The sequence below is a fragment of the Tursiops truncatus genome, chromosome 3 (assembly GCF_011762595.2).
Source record: "Tursiops truncatus isolate mTurTru1 chromosome 3, mTurTru1.mat.Y, whole genome shotgun sequence".
In the NCBI taxonomy this organism is placed as follows: domain Eukaryota; kingdom Metazoa; phylum Chordata; class Mammalia; order Artiodactyla; family Delphinidae; genus Tursiops; species Tursiops truncatus.
Genome location: NC_047036.1, coordinates 88,355,398 through 88,373,295, shown reverse-complemented (window position 1 = coordinate 88,373,295; position 17,898 = coordinate 88,355,398). Strand labels below are relative to the sequence as shown.

The following is a 17,898-nucleotide window of genomic DNA, read 5'->3' as shown; positions in this document are numbered from 1 at the left end:
GAAGAATATGCATTTTGCTGCTTTGGGATGGAATGTTTTATATAAATCTATCAACTCCATCTGATCTAAAGTTTCATTTAAGGCTGCTGTTTCCTTGTGGACTTTTTGTCTTGATGATCTATTCATTGATGTAATTGGGTGTTAAAGGCCCCCACTATCATGTATCACTGTCAATTTCTCCCTTTAAGTCTGTTAATAATTGCTTTATATATTTTGGTGCTCCTATGTCAGGTGCATATATATTAATAACTGTTATGTCTTCTTGATGAGTTGCCCCCTTTATTATTATACAATGTCCATCTTTGTCTCGTTACTGTATTTTGTCTGATATGAGTATGGTGACACTCACTGTCTTTTGGCTGCCATTTGCTTGAAGTAGCTTCTTCCATCCCTTCGCTTTGAGCCTATGTTTGTCTTTAGAGTTGAGATGAGTCTCCTGGAGGCACCATATTGTTGGGTTATTTTGTAATCCAACCAGCCATAATGTGACTTTTTATTCAATCTATTTAATTGAGGGTGATTATTAATAAATGAGTACTCAGTACTGCCATTTTATCTTTTGTTTTCTGGTTGCTCTATATTTCCATTGTTTCTTTTTCCTTGTGTTTCTATCTGCCATTTTAGTTTGATGGTTTTCCATGAGATTTTTCTCAGTTTCCTTTTTTTTAATGTTTCATGTCTCTGCTCTAAATTTGTTTTGTGGTTACCATGAGGCTTGTATAAAATATCTCATAGATAAAATTGTCCTTTTTTCTGCTGGATAGCATCTTATCCTCATCTGCTTACAGAGGTTCCATCCTTTTCCTCTTCTAATTTTATATTTTTGTTGTCTCAAATCATCCCTTTTATGTTGTGAGTTCGTTACCAAATTGAAGTAGCCATAATTTTTTTTTTTTTTTTTGCCGTATGCAGGCCTCTCACTGTTGTGGCCTCTCCTGTTGCGGAGCACAGGCTCTGGATGCACAGGCTCAGCGGCCATGGCTCACAGGCCTAGCCGCTCCGCAGCATGTGGGATCCTCCCAGACTGGGGCATGAACCCGTGTCCCCTGCATCGGCAGGTGGACTCTCAACCACTGCCCCACCAGGGAAGCCCAATTTTTTTTTTTTTTTTTTTTACTGTTTTTTCCCTCTAACCTTTATCCAATAATCAAGTGTTTAACAACCTATTCTGATATAGGGTTGCAATTTCCTGATTCTGTCTATTTATTACCTTAGTCATAGTTTTGTGCACTTCTGCTTTTTTTTTTTTTTTTTTCCTTGAGGAGAAGACCAGAAAAGTCAACATCTCTTATAAAGCATGTCTAGTGGTGATGAACTCCCTGCTAGGAAAGCCTTTATTTCTCCTTCATATCTGAAGGATAACTTTGCTGAACAGAGTATTCTTGGCTGACACCTTTTATATTTCAATATTTTGAGTATGTCATTCCACTCTCTCCAGGCCCATAGAGTTTCTGCTGAGAAATGTGCTGATGGTGGAATGTGGGCTCTTTTGTAGGTTACCATCCTTTTTTCCCTGGATGCCTTTAACGTTTTTTTTTTTTTTTTTTTGCATTTACTTTGGAGAATTTTAACATAATGTGTCTTGGAGAAGGTTTTTTTATATTGAGGTTATAAGGAGTTCTCTTAGCTTCACGTACTAGATAACCAGTTCCTTCCCCAGGTTTGGGAAGTTCTCAGCTATTATTTCTTTAATTAAACTCTCTGCTCCCTTTTGCCTCTCTTCTCCTTCTGGGATACCCACTATTCTAATGTTGCCCTTCCTAATAGAGTTGACGAGTTCTCATAGAATTTCTTTTATTTTTAATATATAAATTTATTTATTTATTTTTCACTGCATTGGGTCTTCATCTCTGTGTGCAGGCTTTCTGCAGTGAGCAGGGGCTACTCTTTGTTGCGGTGTGCAGGCTTCTCATTGCGGTGGCTTCTCTTGTTATGGAGCATAGGCTCTAGGTGTGCAGGCTTCAGTAGTTGTGGCATGCGGGCTCCAGAGCACAGGCTCAGTAGATGTGGTGCATGGGCTTAGTTGCTCCACGGCATGTGGGATCTTCCTGGACCAGGGCTCAAACCTGTGTCCCCTGCATTGGCAGGTGGATTCTTAACCACTACACCTCAAAAGCAGCCCCCCCTTTTTTTTTTAATATCTTAATGCTCTCTCCTCTTCTAACCATACCATTTCTAGATTTCTATCTTTGAGCTTGCTAATTCTCTTCCATATGGTCTGCTCAACTTCCAATGCTTTCTAGTGAATTCTTCATCTCATTTATTGACTTCTTTAACTCCAGAATTTGTTTGGTTCTTTTTTAGAGTTTCAATCTCTCTGGTAAAGTATTCCTTCTGTTCATTAATTTTATCCCTCATAAAACTGCCTTTCTGAGTTTTCTTGTAGCTCACTGAGTTTCTTCATAACAGCTATTTTGAATTCTCTATCAGTTACATTGCAATACTCTATGACTAAGTTCAGTTTCTGAAGAATTGTCATTTTCTTTTTGTGATGCCATGTTACCATGGTTCTTCACAGTGCTTGATGAGTTGTTCCTCTGCCAGCGTATCTGAAGCAGCAAATACCCTTCTTCCTTTAGGTAAAGTTTTTACAGAAAAAAAAAAAAAAAAACTTGATTCTAGGGATTCAATAGGTTAGTAATTAGAGGCCTTTGTTTTCCAGTAGGTGGCACTATAGCACAAGATTTTGGCTTGTCTCACCTGAGCTGCCTCCAGTTATACTTGAGAGTTGGCACTTTCCACCACCCGGGTGAGAGATGTCACCCAGTGCCCTAGATGTCACTGTTTGTGCCTCTGGGGTTATGGATGCCTTACTGCTGCTGGTGTCAGCAGTGTCACCCCCTGGGGCACGATGTCAGGTGCCTCTCCTACGTTCAGTCTCCTGGGTAGCAGGCTCTGCTGCCATGGATTTGGGGGGTGGGAGGGTTGGAGGAAAGCCATGGTTACGGCTGTCTTTCCTGTGACCAGAGTTTTAGGGTGCATAGGCTCTGCTATTGTGGGTGAAGTGGGGAGGGACTGGAGTGGTGGGCACTTCTGAAGCTGGACAGATGTGGTTGCAGGCTCCACCGCCACTGCTGTCCAGTTCCTAGGAGCTGTGAGTGCCTCTGCAGCCAGGAAGCTGGTGTCGTGTGTGCTGCATGCCCTAATGCTACCAGGTTCTCTTGGGTTGCAGGCTCAGACTCTGTGGCCAGGGGTCTGAGATTACGGTACTGCCTTCAGTGTTCCCTCTATGCCTCCTCTATGTGTTCCAAGACACCCACGCTTTAGATGTACAGATATGTGGAATTCTCCAGCATCCTAGTGTTTTGGACAGAGGCACATTTGTTGAGTTATGGATTTTACTGGTTGTAGATTAAAATGGAGAGACAAAGGAAGTACCTCATGCTGACATGATAAATTTTTAATTGGATTACTTGTTTTTTTGCTCTTGAGTAAAATGAGTTCCTTACATTTTAGATATTAATTCTTTATGAAATAGATTTTTGCAAATATTTTCTCCCATTCTGTAGGTTGCCTATTCATTTTGCTGAGTTTCTTGCTGTACAGAAGCTTTTTATTAATGCTTTTGCTGCTTATTTATTTTTGCTTTTCTTGCTTGAGATTTTGGTGTCATATCCAAAAAATTGTTGCCAAGCACAATGTCAAGGAGGTTTTCTTCCCTATGTTTTCTTCTAGTAGCTTTGCAGTTTCACGCTTACATTTAAGTCTTTAATCCATTTCCAGTTAATTTTTGTGAGTGGTGTAAGACAGGGGTCCAATTTCATCCTTTTGCATGGAAATATTCAGTTTTCCCAACATCAGTTATTAAAAAGACTATTCTTGGCTCCCTTGTTAAATCTTAGGTGACCATATATTCAAGGGTTTATTTCTGGGATCTCAGTTCTGTCCCATAGGTCCATGTGTCTGCTTTTATGCTAGTACCATACTGTTTTGATTACTATAGCTTTATAATAAATTTTTAAATCAGGAATTGTATCTAGCTTTGTTCTACCTTCTCAAAATTATTTTGGCTATTTGGGGTCTTAGTGGTTCCATATGAATTTTAGGATTGTTTTTCTATTTCTGTGAAAAATGCCATTGAAATTTTGAGAGGGACTGCACTGTATCTATAGATGGCTTTGGGTAGTAAGGACATGTTAGCAATATTAATTCTTCCATTTCATCAGCACAGAATGTCTTTCCATTTATTTGTGTCTTCTTCAGTTTCTTTCATCAATTTCTTATACTTTACAGTGTACAGGTCTTTCCCTTTTTGGTTAAATTTTTTCCTAAGGATTTTAATTTTATTATGCTATTGTACATGGAATTATTGTCTTTCTTTTTCAGATAGTTCATTAGTGTATAGAAACAAAACTGATTTTTGTACATTGATTTTTTTTTAATCCTGCAGCTTTACCAAATTCATCTATTAGTTTCTTGGTAGTAGTTTTATTATTTTCTATATACAGTAAGTCCCCTACATATGAACAAGTTCCATTCCAAGAGTGCATTTGTAAGTCCAGTTTGTTCATAAGTCCAACAAAGTTAGCCTAAGTACCCAACTAACAAAATCAGCTATACAGTACTGTACTGTAATGGGCTTATAATACTTTTCACACAAATAATACATAAAAAACAAACAAACACACAAAATAAAGAAAACATTTTTAATCTTACAGTATAGTACTTTGAAAAGTACAGTAGTACAGTACAACAGCTGGCATACGGGGGCTGGCATCGAGTGAACAGGTAAGAAGAGTTACTGACTGGAAGAGGAAGAGGAGGCAGGAGATGGTAGAGCTGAAGGATGGTCAGCAATAGGAGACAGAGGGCAAGCTGCAATTTCACTCATGCCTGACGTTAATGGCACAGTTTCTGGTTCCTTTCTGGATTCAATTCTATCTACCCTCTTGAAAAAATGATCCAGTGATGTCTGGGTAGTAGCTCTTTTTTTCTCGTCATAGATGACACGGTAGCCCTGGATTGCATTCTGAACAACTACTGCAACCTTTGTGTACCATTCTATGTTCAGGTCCTGTGCCTCAAAAACAGTGCCTCCTCGAAAAAAGAAAATCCCTTTGCCATTTCCTGCATCGTGAATCTCTTTGATTCTTCAGTTACTTCTTCTTCCTCTTGTTGCTCCACTCTCTCAATTATTTTCACTTTTATTTCCATCGTTATCGCTTGGCACTTCTTAGCAGTACCAGCTACATCACTGCTGCTTTTACGCTGGCTTCCAGACATCCTAGGCTTGCAATAAAGATACTGTACTACTTTACTACTCTATTCAGTACTGTACAGTAAAGTACACAAATGCACAACCACTTGCAGAGATGCACACATGTGACAATGTACATCAGACACGTGAACTAACTTAACATGATTGGACATGTGAACACACATTCACATCTTTAAAAGTTCACAACTTGAATGTTCGTATGTAGGGGACTTACTGTATGATATCATGTCCTCCACAAAGAGAGACAACTTGACTTCTTCCTTTCCCATTTGGATGCCTTTTATTTCTGACAGGTGTAATTTTAGATGAATAAAGAAACACAAAGTAAAATTCACCTTTAGCATAGAATAAAACAAGTCCTCAAACTAAAATAGCTGTTAAAATATGAAAAGATGTTTAATTTCACTCACAATTAGAGAAATATAAATTAAAGCTACACTAGGTATCATTTCTACCTATCATATTAATAAAAATTCGTAAGTTTGACAATATACTCTCTTGCCCAGATTAAGTAGAAACTGGTAGTTTCATATATTCCCAGTAGATATACAAAATGGTACAAAAGCTATAAAGGAAATTTATATTTATATTGACAATATATAACACTACATAGACATTTACACTTTGACCTAGAAATCCCATCTCCAGGAATGTACCTTAAAGATATTCATAAAGATACAAAAACACATCTGTAACAAAGTGATTCACTGCAGCAATACTTGTGACTGCAAAATACTGTGAGACATAATATCCCAACAAAGTAACTTCGTTGAATATCTAAATATTCTCACTACCAAAAGGAACCAAGATCCCTCGGGGAAAGGGTTTCTTGAAGGACTGGAAAAGGAACATTCAAAAGATGAGCCTGGGGCTTCCCTGGTGGCCCAGTGGCTGAGAGTCCGCCTGCCGATGCAGGGGACACGGGTTCGTGCCCCGGTCCGGGAAGATCCCACATGCCGCGGAGCAGCTGGGCCCGTGAGCCATGGCTGCTGAGCCTGCGCGTCCGGAGCCTGTGCTCCGCAACGGGAGAGGCCACAACAGTGAGAGGCTCGCGTACCGCAAAAAAAAAAAAAAAAAAAACACTAAACCATGCCCTCAGGATTAAAGGCAGAATGTACACACTTCAAAAATAACTTTAAGTAAAAAAGAAAAACTACCAAAGCACGAAGTGTGACTTCTCACATACATGTTCCAGATTAAAGAAACTAAAGAAACCTAACAACTAAATGAAATAAGTGATTCTCTATTAGATCCTGAATGAGGATGAAAAAAAATTTTTCCAAAAGGGACATTATTGGAACAGTTGACAAAAGCTGGATATGCAATATATTTTTAATAATAGCATGGTAACAATGGTAAATTTCCCAAATTTGATCATTACATTGTGGATATCTTCTTAGAAAATACATGCTTAAATGTTTAAGAATAAAGAGACACGATGTCTTCAACTAACTTACAAATCATTCTCCCCAAAAATTATATATATAAAACACAAATTATACTGAGAGGGAAAGGAAACCACAGAGCAAATATGGCAAAATGTTAACAATTAATAAGTACAGTAGAGTTCATAGGGGAATCTCTGTTCTATTCTTGAAACTCTGCTGCACGTTTTAATTTTTTTTAAGTAAAGACATAAAAATCACTAGTTGCAAGATTTCTGCTTCCATCAAGATAGAGAAACAGGCATAAATTTATTCTCCTGCATAAAATAATTAAAAACTGGACAAAAATGTAAGATAGCATTCAAGCCACTGGACATCAGGCAAGGAAGGACAGCGAACCCTGAGAGACTATAAATAAATGAACTGAACGCTAAGATTATCCCAGCTTACTGAATGGAGAAAATGTCCAGGATATGGTCCAGGGAAGAAGAGCCAAGCAGAACTCAGTCATCTCTGCAAGTTAAAGAGACTGTACAGAGCACAGAGACACCAACATAGTCAGAGTACTGGTGAAGAGACAAGGACAGAGTACTAGAGAGAAGAGAGCTACACAAAGAGAAAACTCAAGAGACCTGCAAAGACTCACCCAAAATCTTACTTAGCTAAGATTTTTTTAGCTAAGTACTGATTAGCTCAGGGCATGAGAAAACTACTCTATGCCGTGGAAATAACCCACCAATAAGGATTACAGGAAACACTGTCTAGAGCTCACATAGTATCACGGAATTGTACCAGGTCCCAACAGCCAGAGTTTAAAACCTCATAATATGGGGAGCATCCTTTGGATAATGAGAATGATCTTGTCTCAGTAGAGGAGATAAATTTACCCTAGACTATACATACTGCTGGTCCACCTAACAAATGTATAAAACAAGAGACGAAAAGATCAAGCTGTGTCCAAGTAACTTAATCATATCCCAAAGCTCAAGAACAGTTAAAGAAAGGTAAAAATATTCAGTACCTAATAATGTAAAATTCATAATGCCTGGCATCAAGAGCATGCAGTTGCAGGAGAATACAACCCAAAATGAGCAGAAAAATCAGGCAGTCAAAGCTGGCCCAGAAGTAACACCGAGGATAGAAGACAGGGAGAATAAAAGAGTCACTATGACAGTATTCCATATGTTCATGAAACTAAAAGAAAGAATAAATATATTAAGTAGAGAAATGGAAAATATTTTAAAAGATTCAAATTGAACTATTACAATGATTCACTTATGACTTGCTCATTTTCAACATGGAAATGGCTCAGCTACTTGGTTTCTGTTTCCTTCTCTCCAATTCCTCCCTCCTAAGTACAAGTGTGGGGTAAAAGGAAGATCTGAGTTTTGGCAGGTATGAAAAGATAAAAGGATTGGCATACACCGGCATGTTTAACTTGAAATACTGTTGAGACAGGAAGTGACATTGCCAGAGGAAGAAGAAAGGAGAAGGAAGTGATACTGTTGGAATAGGAGAGGTCAGCGATAGAGTTAACTCACTGACAGGCTTATTAAAGAGCAAGGAGGGGCGGGGTCCAACAAAGCAGCATAGGAAGACCCTGAACTCACCTCCTCCCACGACACACCAAATCTACAACTACATAAGTAATAATTCCAGGTAAAAAGAACTGTAAACTAGCTGAACGGCACCCTCCACAATAAGGGATAAAGGGACCACAGCAAGATGGGTAGTAGAGGCAGAGATGCAGTGACTCTAAAACCCTATCCCCCAGTGCAGTGACACACAGCAGGGAGGCATCTCACTAGTCCAGAGCCTCTTTTTAAGGATCAAAGGGTTTGTGCCCCACACTGGGCACCCCAACCCTTGGGACCTGCACCAGAGAGACAAGGCCCCAAAACATCTGGCTTTAGAAACCAATGGGGCTTACATCCAGGGGGCCCAGGGGGCTGCGCGAATCTTAGATACTCCTGTTGAGGGACTCGTGTGGATTCACTGGTTCCAGGAACAAGCAAAAAGGCAAGTTTGAAAAGTGACTGGATTATGTATAAAGGAGATTTGGTTGTTAACCTTAAAGCATCTGCTGGAGGGACAGGGATTAACTGGGATTTTCGTCATGGATGGTGCCACTGAAGAGTACCATTTTTGCACTCTCCCTCCACCCTGCTATTGCAAGTGGGCAGACACACAACCTCTCTAAAGTCAAGTGTCTATCACACCCAAAATGCTCATCCCAGGCCTCCCTAAAGCGGAAGGCATGCCCCATTCCCAACACTTTCCTCCAATATTGTGAAAACTGCAGGCGTGCCTCTCCCCCAGCACTCTTTCCTGGCCTCTCTAAAGCTGAGGGCACACCCTGCCCGCAATAATCGCACAGCCTCACTAAAGCACAGTCTACACAGGGGACTCCTCTTGATTGCCAGGCTCTGGTGGCCAGAAGGGCTTGTGCTCCTGGCCCTATGGGACCGTAAGAATCAGAAAGATAGTTCTGGGCAGAATACCACACCCACGACACTACATAAACAGCAGACTGAAACATCCCTGATCCGCACATGAAAAAGGCCCCTTAATTGTCCTGGAGCTTCAACCTGAGGGGCAGGCTTCAGGTTTGCAATACATCTAAAGGCTACATAGGTGCTCTTTGGGAATGCAGGCAAGGAGACACCACCTGTGCACCCTGTCTTGGCCTCACCACCACAGCATGCTGGTACCTCCCAGAAAGAAGCTTAAACACTCATCTGAAACCCCAATTGTTCCAACTGCTGCCTAGGGGACATATCTGGACCTCAGTTTGGAGGTTGGCAGGGTATACAATTGTCATCGCATAGGACTTTATATATCTATCTGCATACTTCAAAAGCTATTGTCTAAGAAACAGGCTTCCAATCAGCCTGAATCTAGGCTGACTAGGATCACTCCCTTTAGAACACTGACAGGTCTTGGCACACCCTCAATAAGCAAGACCTATCAAGAATAAATCAGACTAGTTAGACAATCACATAGGTTCCAGAGACAACCAAGAGCTAGAGCAAGGTTGAATAAGAGCCATCTCTTACATAAGACCTAGTTCTTCAAGACTGGGAGAGGTAGCTATTTTGCCTAATACACAGAAACAATTACAAAGAATCAAGCGAAAGATAAAAACAGAGGAATATGTTCCAAACAAAAGAATAAGATGAAACCTCAGAAAAAGACCTTAATAAAACAGAGATAAGTAATATACCTGATATAGAGTTAAAAGAGATGCTCACTGAACTCAAAAGAAGAATGGATGAACACTCTCACTGTGCTATATCAAATAGACAGAAAATATTTTAAAAAACTAAACAGATGTCACAGAACTGAAGAACACAATAACTGAACTGAAAAATATACTAAAGGGGTTCAACAGCTGACTAGCTAAAGTAGAACAACTTAAACAGCAACCTGGTAGATAGGGCAGAGGAACTCACCCAAACAATCAACAAAAAGAAACAAGAATTTTAAAAAGTAAAGGTAATTCAAGAGACATACGAGACTATACCAAGCAGAATAACATTCACATTATAGGGGGCCCCAGAAGGAGAAGAGAGAAAGGGGCAGAAAACTTATTTGAAAAAATAATGGCCATAAATTCCCCTAACCTGGGGAAGGAAACATTCAGGTCCAGGAAGCACAGAGAATGCCAAATAAGATGAACAGCAAGATAAATTATAATTAAAACGTAAGAAGTTAAAGACAGAATCTTAAAAGCAACTTGTCACATAAACAGGAATCTCCATAAGACTATCTGCTGATTTTTCAGCAGAAACTCTGTAAGCCAGAAGGGAGATATTTAAAGTGATGAAAGGGAAAAACCTACAACCAAGAACACTCTATCTGACAAGGCTATCATTCAGAACTGAAGGAAAGATTAAAGTGTTTTCTAAATAAGCAAAAGCTAAAGGAGTTCATCACCACTTAACCAACTTCATGAGAAAAGTAAATGGGTCTTTTTTAAGCTGAAACAAAAGGGTGCTAACTTATAACAGAAAAATATATGAGAGTAAAAATCTCACTGCTAAAAGCAAATATATGGTAAGGGTAGTGGGTTAATCACATAGGAAGCAATTAGAAGGTTAAAAGATAAAGTAGTAAAATTAATTGAAACTACAATAATTAGTTAAAGAATACACAAAATAAAAAGACATACAATATGACATCAAAAACATAAAACATGACTGAGTGGAATAAAAATGTAAAAGTTTTTAGAATGTGTTCAAATGTAAGTTGCTACCAACTTAAAATAGACTGCTATATATATAGATCATTATGTGTGAACCTCATGGTAACCACAAAGCAAAATGTACAGCAGACACACAAAAGATAATGAGAATGGAATCTAAACATAACACTAAAGAAATTCATCAAACCACAAGGGAAGAAAGCAAGAGATGAAAAAAGGAATAGAGAGAAACTGCAAAAACATCCAGAAAACAATCAACAAAATGGCAACAAGGACATACCTATCAATATTTACTTTCAATGCAAATGGACTAAATTATCCAATCAAAAGACACAGAGTAGGTGAACAGATAAAAAAATAATTAAAAAAAATAAAAGAATAATTTATATGTTACCAAGAAGAGACTTACTTCAGGTTTAAGAACACACAGACTGAAAGCAAAGGGATGGAAAAAGATATTCCATGCAAATGGAAATGAAAAGAAAGCTGGTATACCTATACTCACATTAGACAAAACAGACTTTAAAACAAAGAACATAATAAAAGACAAAGAAAGGCATTGCATAATATAAAGTGGTCAATTCAACAAGAGGATATGACATTTGTAAATATTTACACACCTAACAAAGGAAAATCTAAATATATAAGACAACTATTAACAGGCCTAAAGGGAAAATCTGACAGCAATACAATAATTGTTGGAGATTTTAACCACATTTACATCAATGGATAGATCATCTACATAGAAAATCAATAAGGAAACATCAGCCTTAAATGAAACATCAGACCTGATGGACTTAACAGAAATATATAGAACATTCCACCCAAAAGCAGCAGAATACACATTCTTCTCAAGGGCACATGGAGCATTCTCAAGGATAGGCCACATGTTAGACCACAAAACAAGTCACAATAAATTTAAGAAGACTGAAATAATATCAAGAAATTCCTATCAAAATTCCAATGGCATTCTGCACAGACCTAGAATAAATAATTCTAAAATTTGTATGGGACCAAAGTCCCCAAGAAAAGGAGGGAGGGAGGGAGGGACAGAAGGAAGGGAGGGAAGGAAGGACAGAAACAAGGAAGGAATGAACAAAGTTGTAGGTATCATGCTCCCTGATTTCAAACTATACTATAAAGCAATTGTAATCAAAATAGTATGGCATTGGCATAAGACACATAGATCAACAGAATAGAGAGCCCAGAAAGAAACCCACACATATATGGTCAATTAATTTACAACAAAGGAGGCAAAAATATACAATGGGAAAAGGCAGTCTCTTCAATAAATGGTGTTGGGAAAACCCAACATCCACATGCAAGAGAATAAAACTGGATGACTATCTTACACCACACACAAAAATCAACTCAAAATTGATTAAAGACTTGAATGTAAGATCAGAAACCATAAAACTCCTAGAAGAAAACATAGGCAGTAAGCTCCTTGACTTAATATCACTCTTAATATCACTCTTAGAGATATTTTTTGGATCTGATTCAAACACAATGGCAACAAAAGCAAAAATAAACAATTGGGACTACATCAAACTAAAAAGCTTCAGTACAGCAAAGGAAACCATCAACAAAACAAAAAGTCAACCTCCAGAATAGGATAAGATATTTGCAAATCACAGATCCAATAACGGGGTAATATCCAAAACACATAAAGAACTCATACAGCTAAACAACAACAACAAAATCCAATTTAAAAACAGGTAGAGGATATGAATAGACATTTTTCCAAAGAAGACATATGGGTGGCTAACAGGTAGGTAAAAAGATGCTCAAGATCACCAGCTATTAGGGAAATGCAAATCAAAACCACAATGAGATATTACCACATATCTGTCAGAATGGCTATTGTCAAAAAGACAAGAAATAACAAGTATTGGAGAATTTATAGAGAAAACAGAACCCTCACACACTGTGGGTGAGAATGTAATTTAGTGCAGCTACTATGTAAAACACTATGGGGGCTTCCCTGGTGGCACAGTGGTTGAGAGTCCGCCTGCCGATGCAGGGGACACGGGTTCATGCCCCAGTCAGGGAGGATCCCACATGCCGTGGAACGGCTGGGCCCATGAGCCATGGCCGCTGAGCCTGCGCATCCAGAGCCTGTGCGCCACAACAGTGAGAGGCCCGTGTACCGCAAAAAAAAAAAGAAAAAAAAAACTAACCAAACTGCAGGGAGAAACAGACTTATTCACAATTATAATCAGAGATTTCAACACCATTCTCAATAGCTGATAGAACAGGTGGACAAAAATGAGTAAAGAGGGACTTCCCTGGTGGCCCAGAGGTTAAGAATCCACCTTCCAATGCAAGTGACGCGGTTCGATCCCTGGTTGGGGAACTAAGATCCCACATGCTGCGGGGCAACTAAGCCCATGTACTGCAACTACGGAGCCCACATGCCCTAGAGCCTGCACACCACAACTACTGAGACTGCGCACCACAACTACTGAGACTGCGCACCACAACTACTGAGCCCATGCACTCTGGAGCCCATGCACCACAACTAGAGAGAAGTCCACGCACCGCAACGAAGAGCCTGCACACCGCAATGAAAGACCCCACATGCCACAACAAAGATCCCATGTGCCACACTTAAGATCTGACGCAGCCAAATAAATTTTTTTAAAAATGTGTAACCATATTCTTTAAAATAAAAAAACAATGAGTAAAGAAATAAAAGACTTGAACGCTACTATCAACCATCTTGACCTAATTGTCATTTATAAGAACACTGCAAACAACAACAGCAGAGTATAAAGTGCACATGAAAGAGTTACCAAGACAGACCATACTCTGGGCCATGAAACAAGTATCCATAAATTTAAAAGGATTCAAGTCATATAAAATAGGGTCTTTGAAAACAATGGAGCTCAATTTGAAATCAGTAACAAAAATATCTCTAGAAAAAAAAACAACTACTTGGAAATTATATAAGAGACACTGAAAGAATACATGGGTCAAAGAAGGAATCAAAAGTGAAATTAAAATGTATTCTGAACTGAAAAAAATGAAAATTTTTTTTCATATGAGAATTTTCTGGGTTGCAGCTAAAACAGTACTCACCAAAATACCTGACACTTCAGTATACACATTGATGACTCCTTCTCTGTCCTGACCTCATAAATCCTCAATCTTCTTACCTGTTAATACTATTTCTTGTTCCTTTCACTACCTTACTTTTTTTTTTAAGATTTTTTTAATGTGGAGCATTTTTAAAGTCTTTATTGAATTTGTTACAATATTGCTTCTGTTTTATGTTTTGGCTTTTTGGCTGCAAGGCATGTGGGATCTTAGCTCCCCAACGAGGGACCAAACCCACACCACCTGCACTGGAAGGGACGTCTTAACCACTGGACCTCCAAGGGAAGTCCCATACTTTTCTAAACAGTATAATTTCAGTTAAACATAGTAAATAAAACACATGGCTATTTTTCACTCCTTTCCAAAACCCTACCAAAATATAATATAGTTACTTAAAATATAAATTCGCAATAACAAAGAAGATAGAAAAGGCAACAATCACAGATAAGACTTGCCAACAAAATGTTAGAAAATGTAAGTGGTAACTCATTAGCATATCAGGAAAAGTTGAAACTTAAGTGTACGGAGGGGAGGTCAAGAAGAAAAGGCCACATGGTGGGAGGGGGAATTGGAGGAAAATGATCAAAAGGTACAAACTTCCAGTTATAAGATAAATAAGTACTAGGGATATAATGTATAGCATGATGACTATAGTTAACACTGTTGTATGATAAAGTGAGTTGTTAAGTGAGTGCTTTCTAAGAGTTTTTATCAAAAAGAGAAATTTTTTTCTTTTCTTTTTATTATTTGGATATCAGCTAAATCTACTATGGTAATCATTTCACAACATAACATAAATCAAACCATCATGCTGGACTTCCCTGGTAGTGCAGTGGTTAAGAATCTGCCTGCCAATGCAGAGGATATGGGTTCGATCCCTGATCCGGGATGATCCCACATGCTGGGAAGCAACTAAGCCCATGTGCCACAACTACTGAGGCTGCGCTCTAGAGCCTGTGAGCCACAACTACTGAACCCATGTGCCACAACTACTGAACCCATGTGCCACAACTACTGAAGCCCGCCCACCTAGAGCCCGTGCTCCGCAACAAGAGAAGCCACGACAATGAGAAGCCCACACACCGCAATGAAGAGTAGCGCCCACTTGCCGCAACTAAAGCCCGCGTGCAGCAATGAAGACCCAATGCAGCCAGAAATAAATAAATTTATTAAAAATAAAAGAATGAGGAAGCCCTTTTTAAAAAAAAAATCATGCTATACACTTTAAACCTATACAGTGATGTATGTCAATTATATCTCAAAGAAACTGGGGGGAGAAAAAGAAGAAAAGACCAGTTTATAGGGTCAGATAACTCCAATAAAGCTCAGGAACTGGAGAAATCTAAATGAAGAAAAAGGAGAGGGCACCGAAACAGAAGGATTGATTCAGTCTATATAAGGAACAGCCAGAATTCTAGTTCCTATTGCTCAGCCCACAGACATGCAACTGTTCTTCCCCCAGTGCAGAAGAAAACAAGAGGAAAAAATTAACCAGAGAGCTTTTGGACTCAGAGACACCAGGCAGCTTACCAAAAACAGGAGGATTAACTAAAATATGACTCTTTGAACACTCAATCTACTTTCCCTATCTATTCCTATAACATAACAGAGTAGTCAAACAAAATACAGGACACCAGTTAAATTTGAATTTCAGATAAAAAATAACTAATTTTTAGTGTATGCATTTCTCAAATATTGTACGCAAATTTAACTGGTGTTCTATATTTTAATTTGCTACATCTGGCAACCCTACCTTCAGACTAGAGATTAGAGAATGGTTCTTTGGGGAATCTCATTGGCCCAGGAAAGGATGTTAAAGATATGAACATTAGGAGTTCTCAGCAACATCACAGATCTTTACCTGATCACACATACCACATACACACATTTCCCATAAGAAACAGAGTTTCTTCTACAATTTACTCAAATCCTAAGACCCATGAGTGCAAGAAACACACTAATTTTTTTAACTTTCCAAGTAAGGTAAAAAAAAATTTTAACTTTGAATAAATATAGTGAAGTGTGAAGTCAGACAATGAAAATAAACAGAGTGAAAATCCAAAACTATTAAGGTGTGTAATATTTCATATTTTATGCCTTCAAAGGATAATTAGCAGTGAAATTTTGGCCTTTATTTTTATAGCCCTTATTTTTAAATTTTATACTTTATAATCTTGGAGCTAAAAAACCATATTGTTTATCCAAAGGATTTTTATGTGTGATTAAATCATCAATATATTAGTATTTTAGTAATGAAATGACAGCAGAGAATACCTACATGTTAAAATACTCCATGTGATTCACTATACAAATGATTCACAGAAGAATGCAGGGAAGGTGGGTTATAATGAAAGTTTGTGTCAAAAGAAGAAAACAGCGGGGCTCAAGGAACCCAAGGAGGTAGGGTAATAAAGAAAACGAAATTTGTAAGAAGGGTTCTCAAACCTAACTAATCATTAGAATAATCTGGACATCTATTGGAAAAAAGGATTTCAAAGTTCAAAAATTTCAGACCTACTGACTCGGAATATCAGGAGCTGGGCCCAAATTTTACAATTTTTGAAACTTTCCCCATGAGATTCTGATAATCAGAAAGATTTTGGAAGATTTTAGAATGCTGACTTAGGTACGCTTATTCAATAGTATGATCTATTTGCCTTAAGGACAACTATGATGCTATAGACAATAAATGATGAAATCATTCTTCTTACCTTGGATACATTGCTGACATAATTCATTTGGATAGTACTTTCCTTATCAACTTGATTACAAAGGTTTTGTAAAGTAGATGCATATTCTTTATCACTTTTTATTCTCAGGGCCATAAATTTCTTCACTGTTTCCAGTAACCGTAATTCCCAGTCTTGCAATTTTAACACAGCTTCATGTGAATTCTTCAGGTCACTCCCAAACCCCATTTTTGTAAAGCACTGTCTTATCCTCCACGCTGCACAATTGAGCCGTCTAATCAGCACATATCTGTGTATGTAAACAGAAGAAAAGAATCTTAAATCAAAAGGAAATTAGTCTTCAAAGCAAAGTTATGGCCCATTCTTTTTAGAGTAAAAAAAAAAAAATCACTATAACTGAATGCTTTCCCCCAAAAATCAGGAACAAGATGAGAATGTCCAATCTCACCACTTCTATTCAACACTGTAATGAAGGTTCCAGTCAGTACAATGAAATAAGTGAAATAATTTCCAATGAATTTGGAATGGAAGAAGTAAAACTATATTTATTTGCAGATGACATGACATATATAGAAAATCCTAAGAAATACAATTTTTAAAGTATTAGAACTAATAAATGAGCTCAGTAAGATTACAGGGTACAAGATCAATATACAAATATCAACTGTATTTCTATATATTAGCAAAGATCAATCTGAAAACAAAATTTAAAAAATATTCCAAAACAATTCCATTTACAACAGCATCAAAAAGAATAAAATATTTAGGAATAAATTTTACAAAATAAATACAAAACTTTACTCTTAAAATTATAAAATATTGTTGAAAAAAATTAAAGATGACCTAAATAAATGGAAAGACTCATGTTAATGGATCCAAAAGACTTAATATTAAGAAAGCAACTGCCCAACTTGTTCTACAAACTTAACTCAATCCATATGAAAATCTAAGCTTTTTTTTTTGCAGAAATTGACATGCTAATCTTAAAACTTACAAAGAAATGCAAGGAAGCCAGAATAACCAAATAAATAAACAAACCAAAACACCCTGAAGAAAAAGAACAAAGCTGGAGGACTCAGACTTCACTGCCAAGTCCATTCAATGGAGGAAAAAAAACTCTTTTCTACTAAAGATGCTGGGAAAATTGGATTCCACATGCAAAAGAGTTAAGCAGGATGTCTCCTTAGACCATACACAAAAAAATTAAATCTAAAGGAATCACAGATCTAAATATCAGAGCTAAAACTATAAAACTCTCAGAAGAAAATATAGTAGTAAATCTTCGTGACCTTTGTCCAGGCA

The 17,898-nt window shown here is 37.8% G+C and overlaps 1 protein-coding gene across 11 annotated transcripts in view; it reads right to left on the bottom strand.

Annotated features, from left to right (window-relative positions):
- The window catches only part of FER (FER tyrosine kinase), a 466,879-nt gene that overhangs the window by 407,437 nt on the left and 41,544 nt on the right, over positions 1 to 17,898 (bottom strand). For 10 of the 11 annotated variants that reach the window (XM_019940802.3, XM_033853080.2, XM_073802380.1 and 7 more), the window contains one exon: positions 16,618 to 16,885. In XM_019940802.3, the coding sequence (XP_019796361.1) occupies positions 16,618 to 16,824 (207 nt within the window). In that variant the 5' untranslated portion in view covers positions 16,825 to 16,885. Of the gene's footprint in view, positions 1 to 5,432; positions 5,505 to 16,617; positions 16,886 to 17,898 lie in introns of those variants that run through there. The other variant, XM_073802381.1, reaches the window with a different exon arrangement.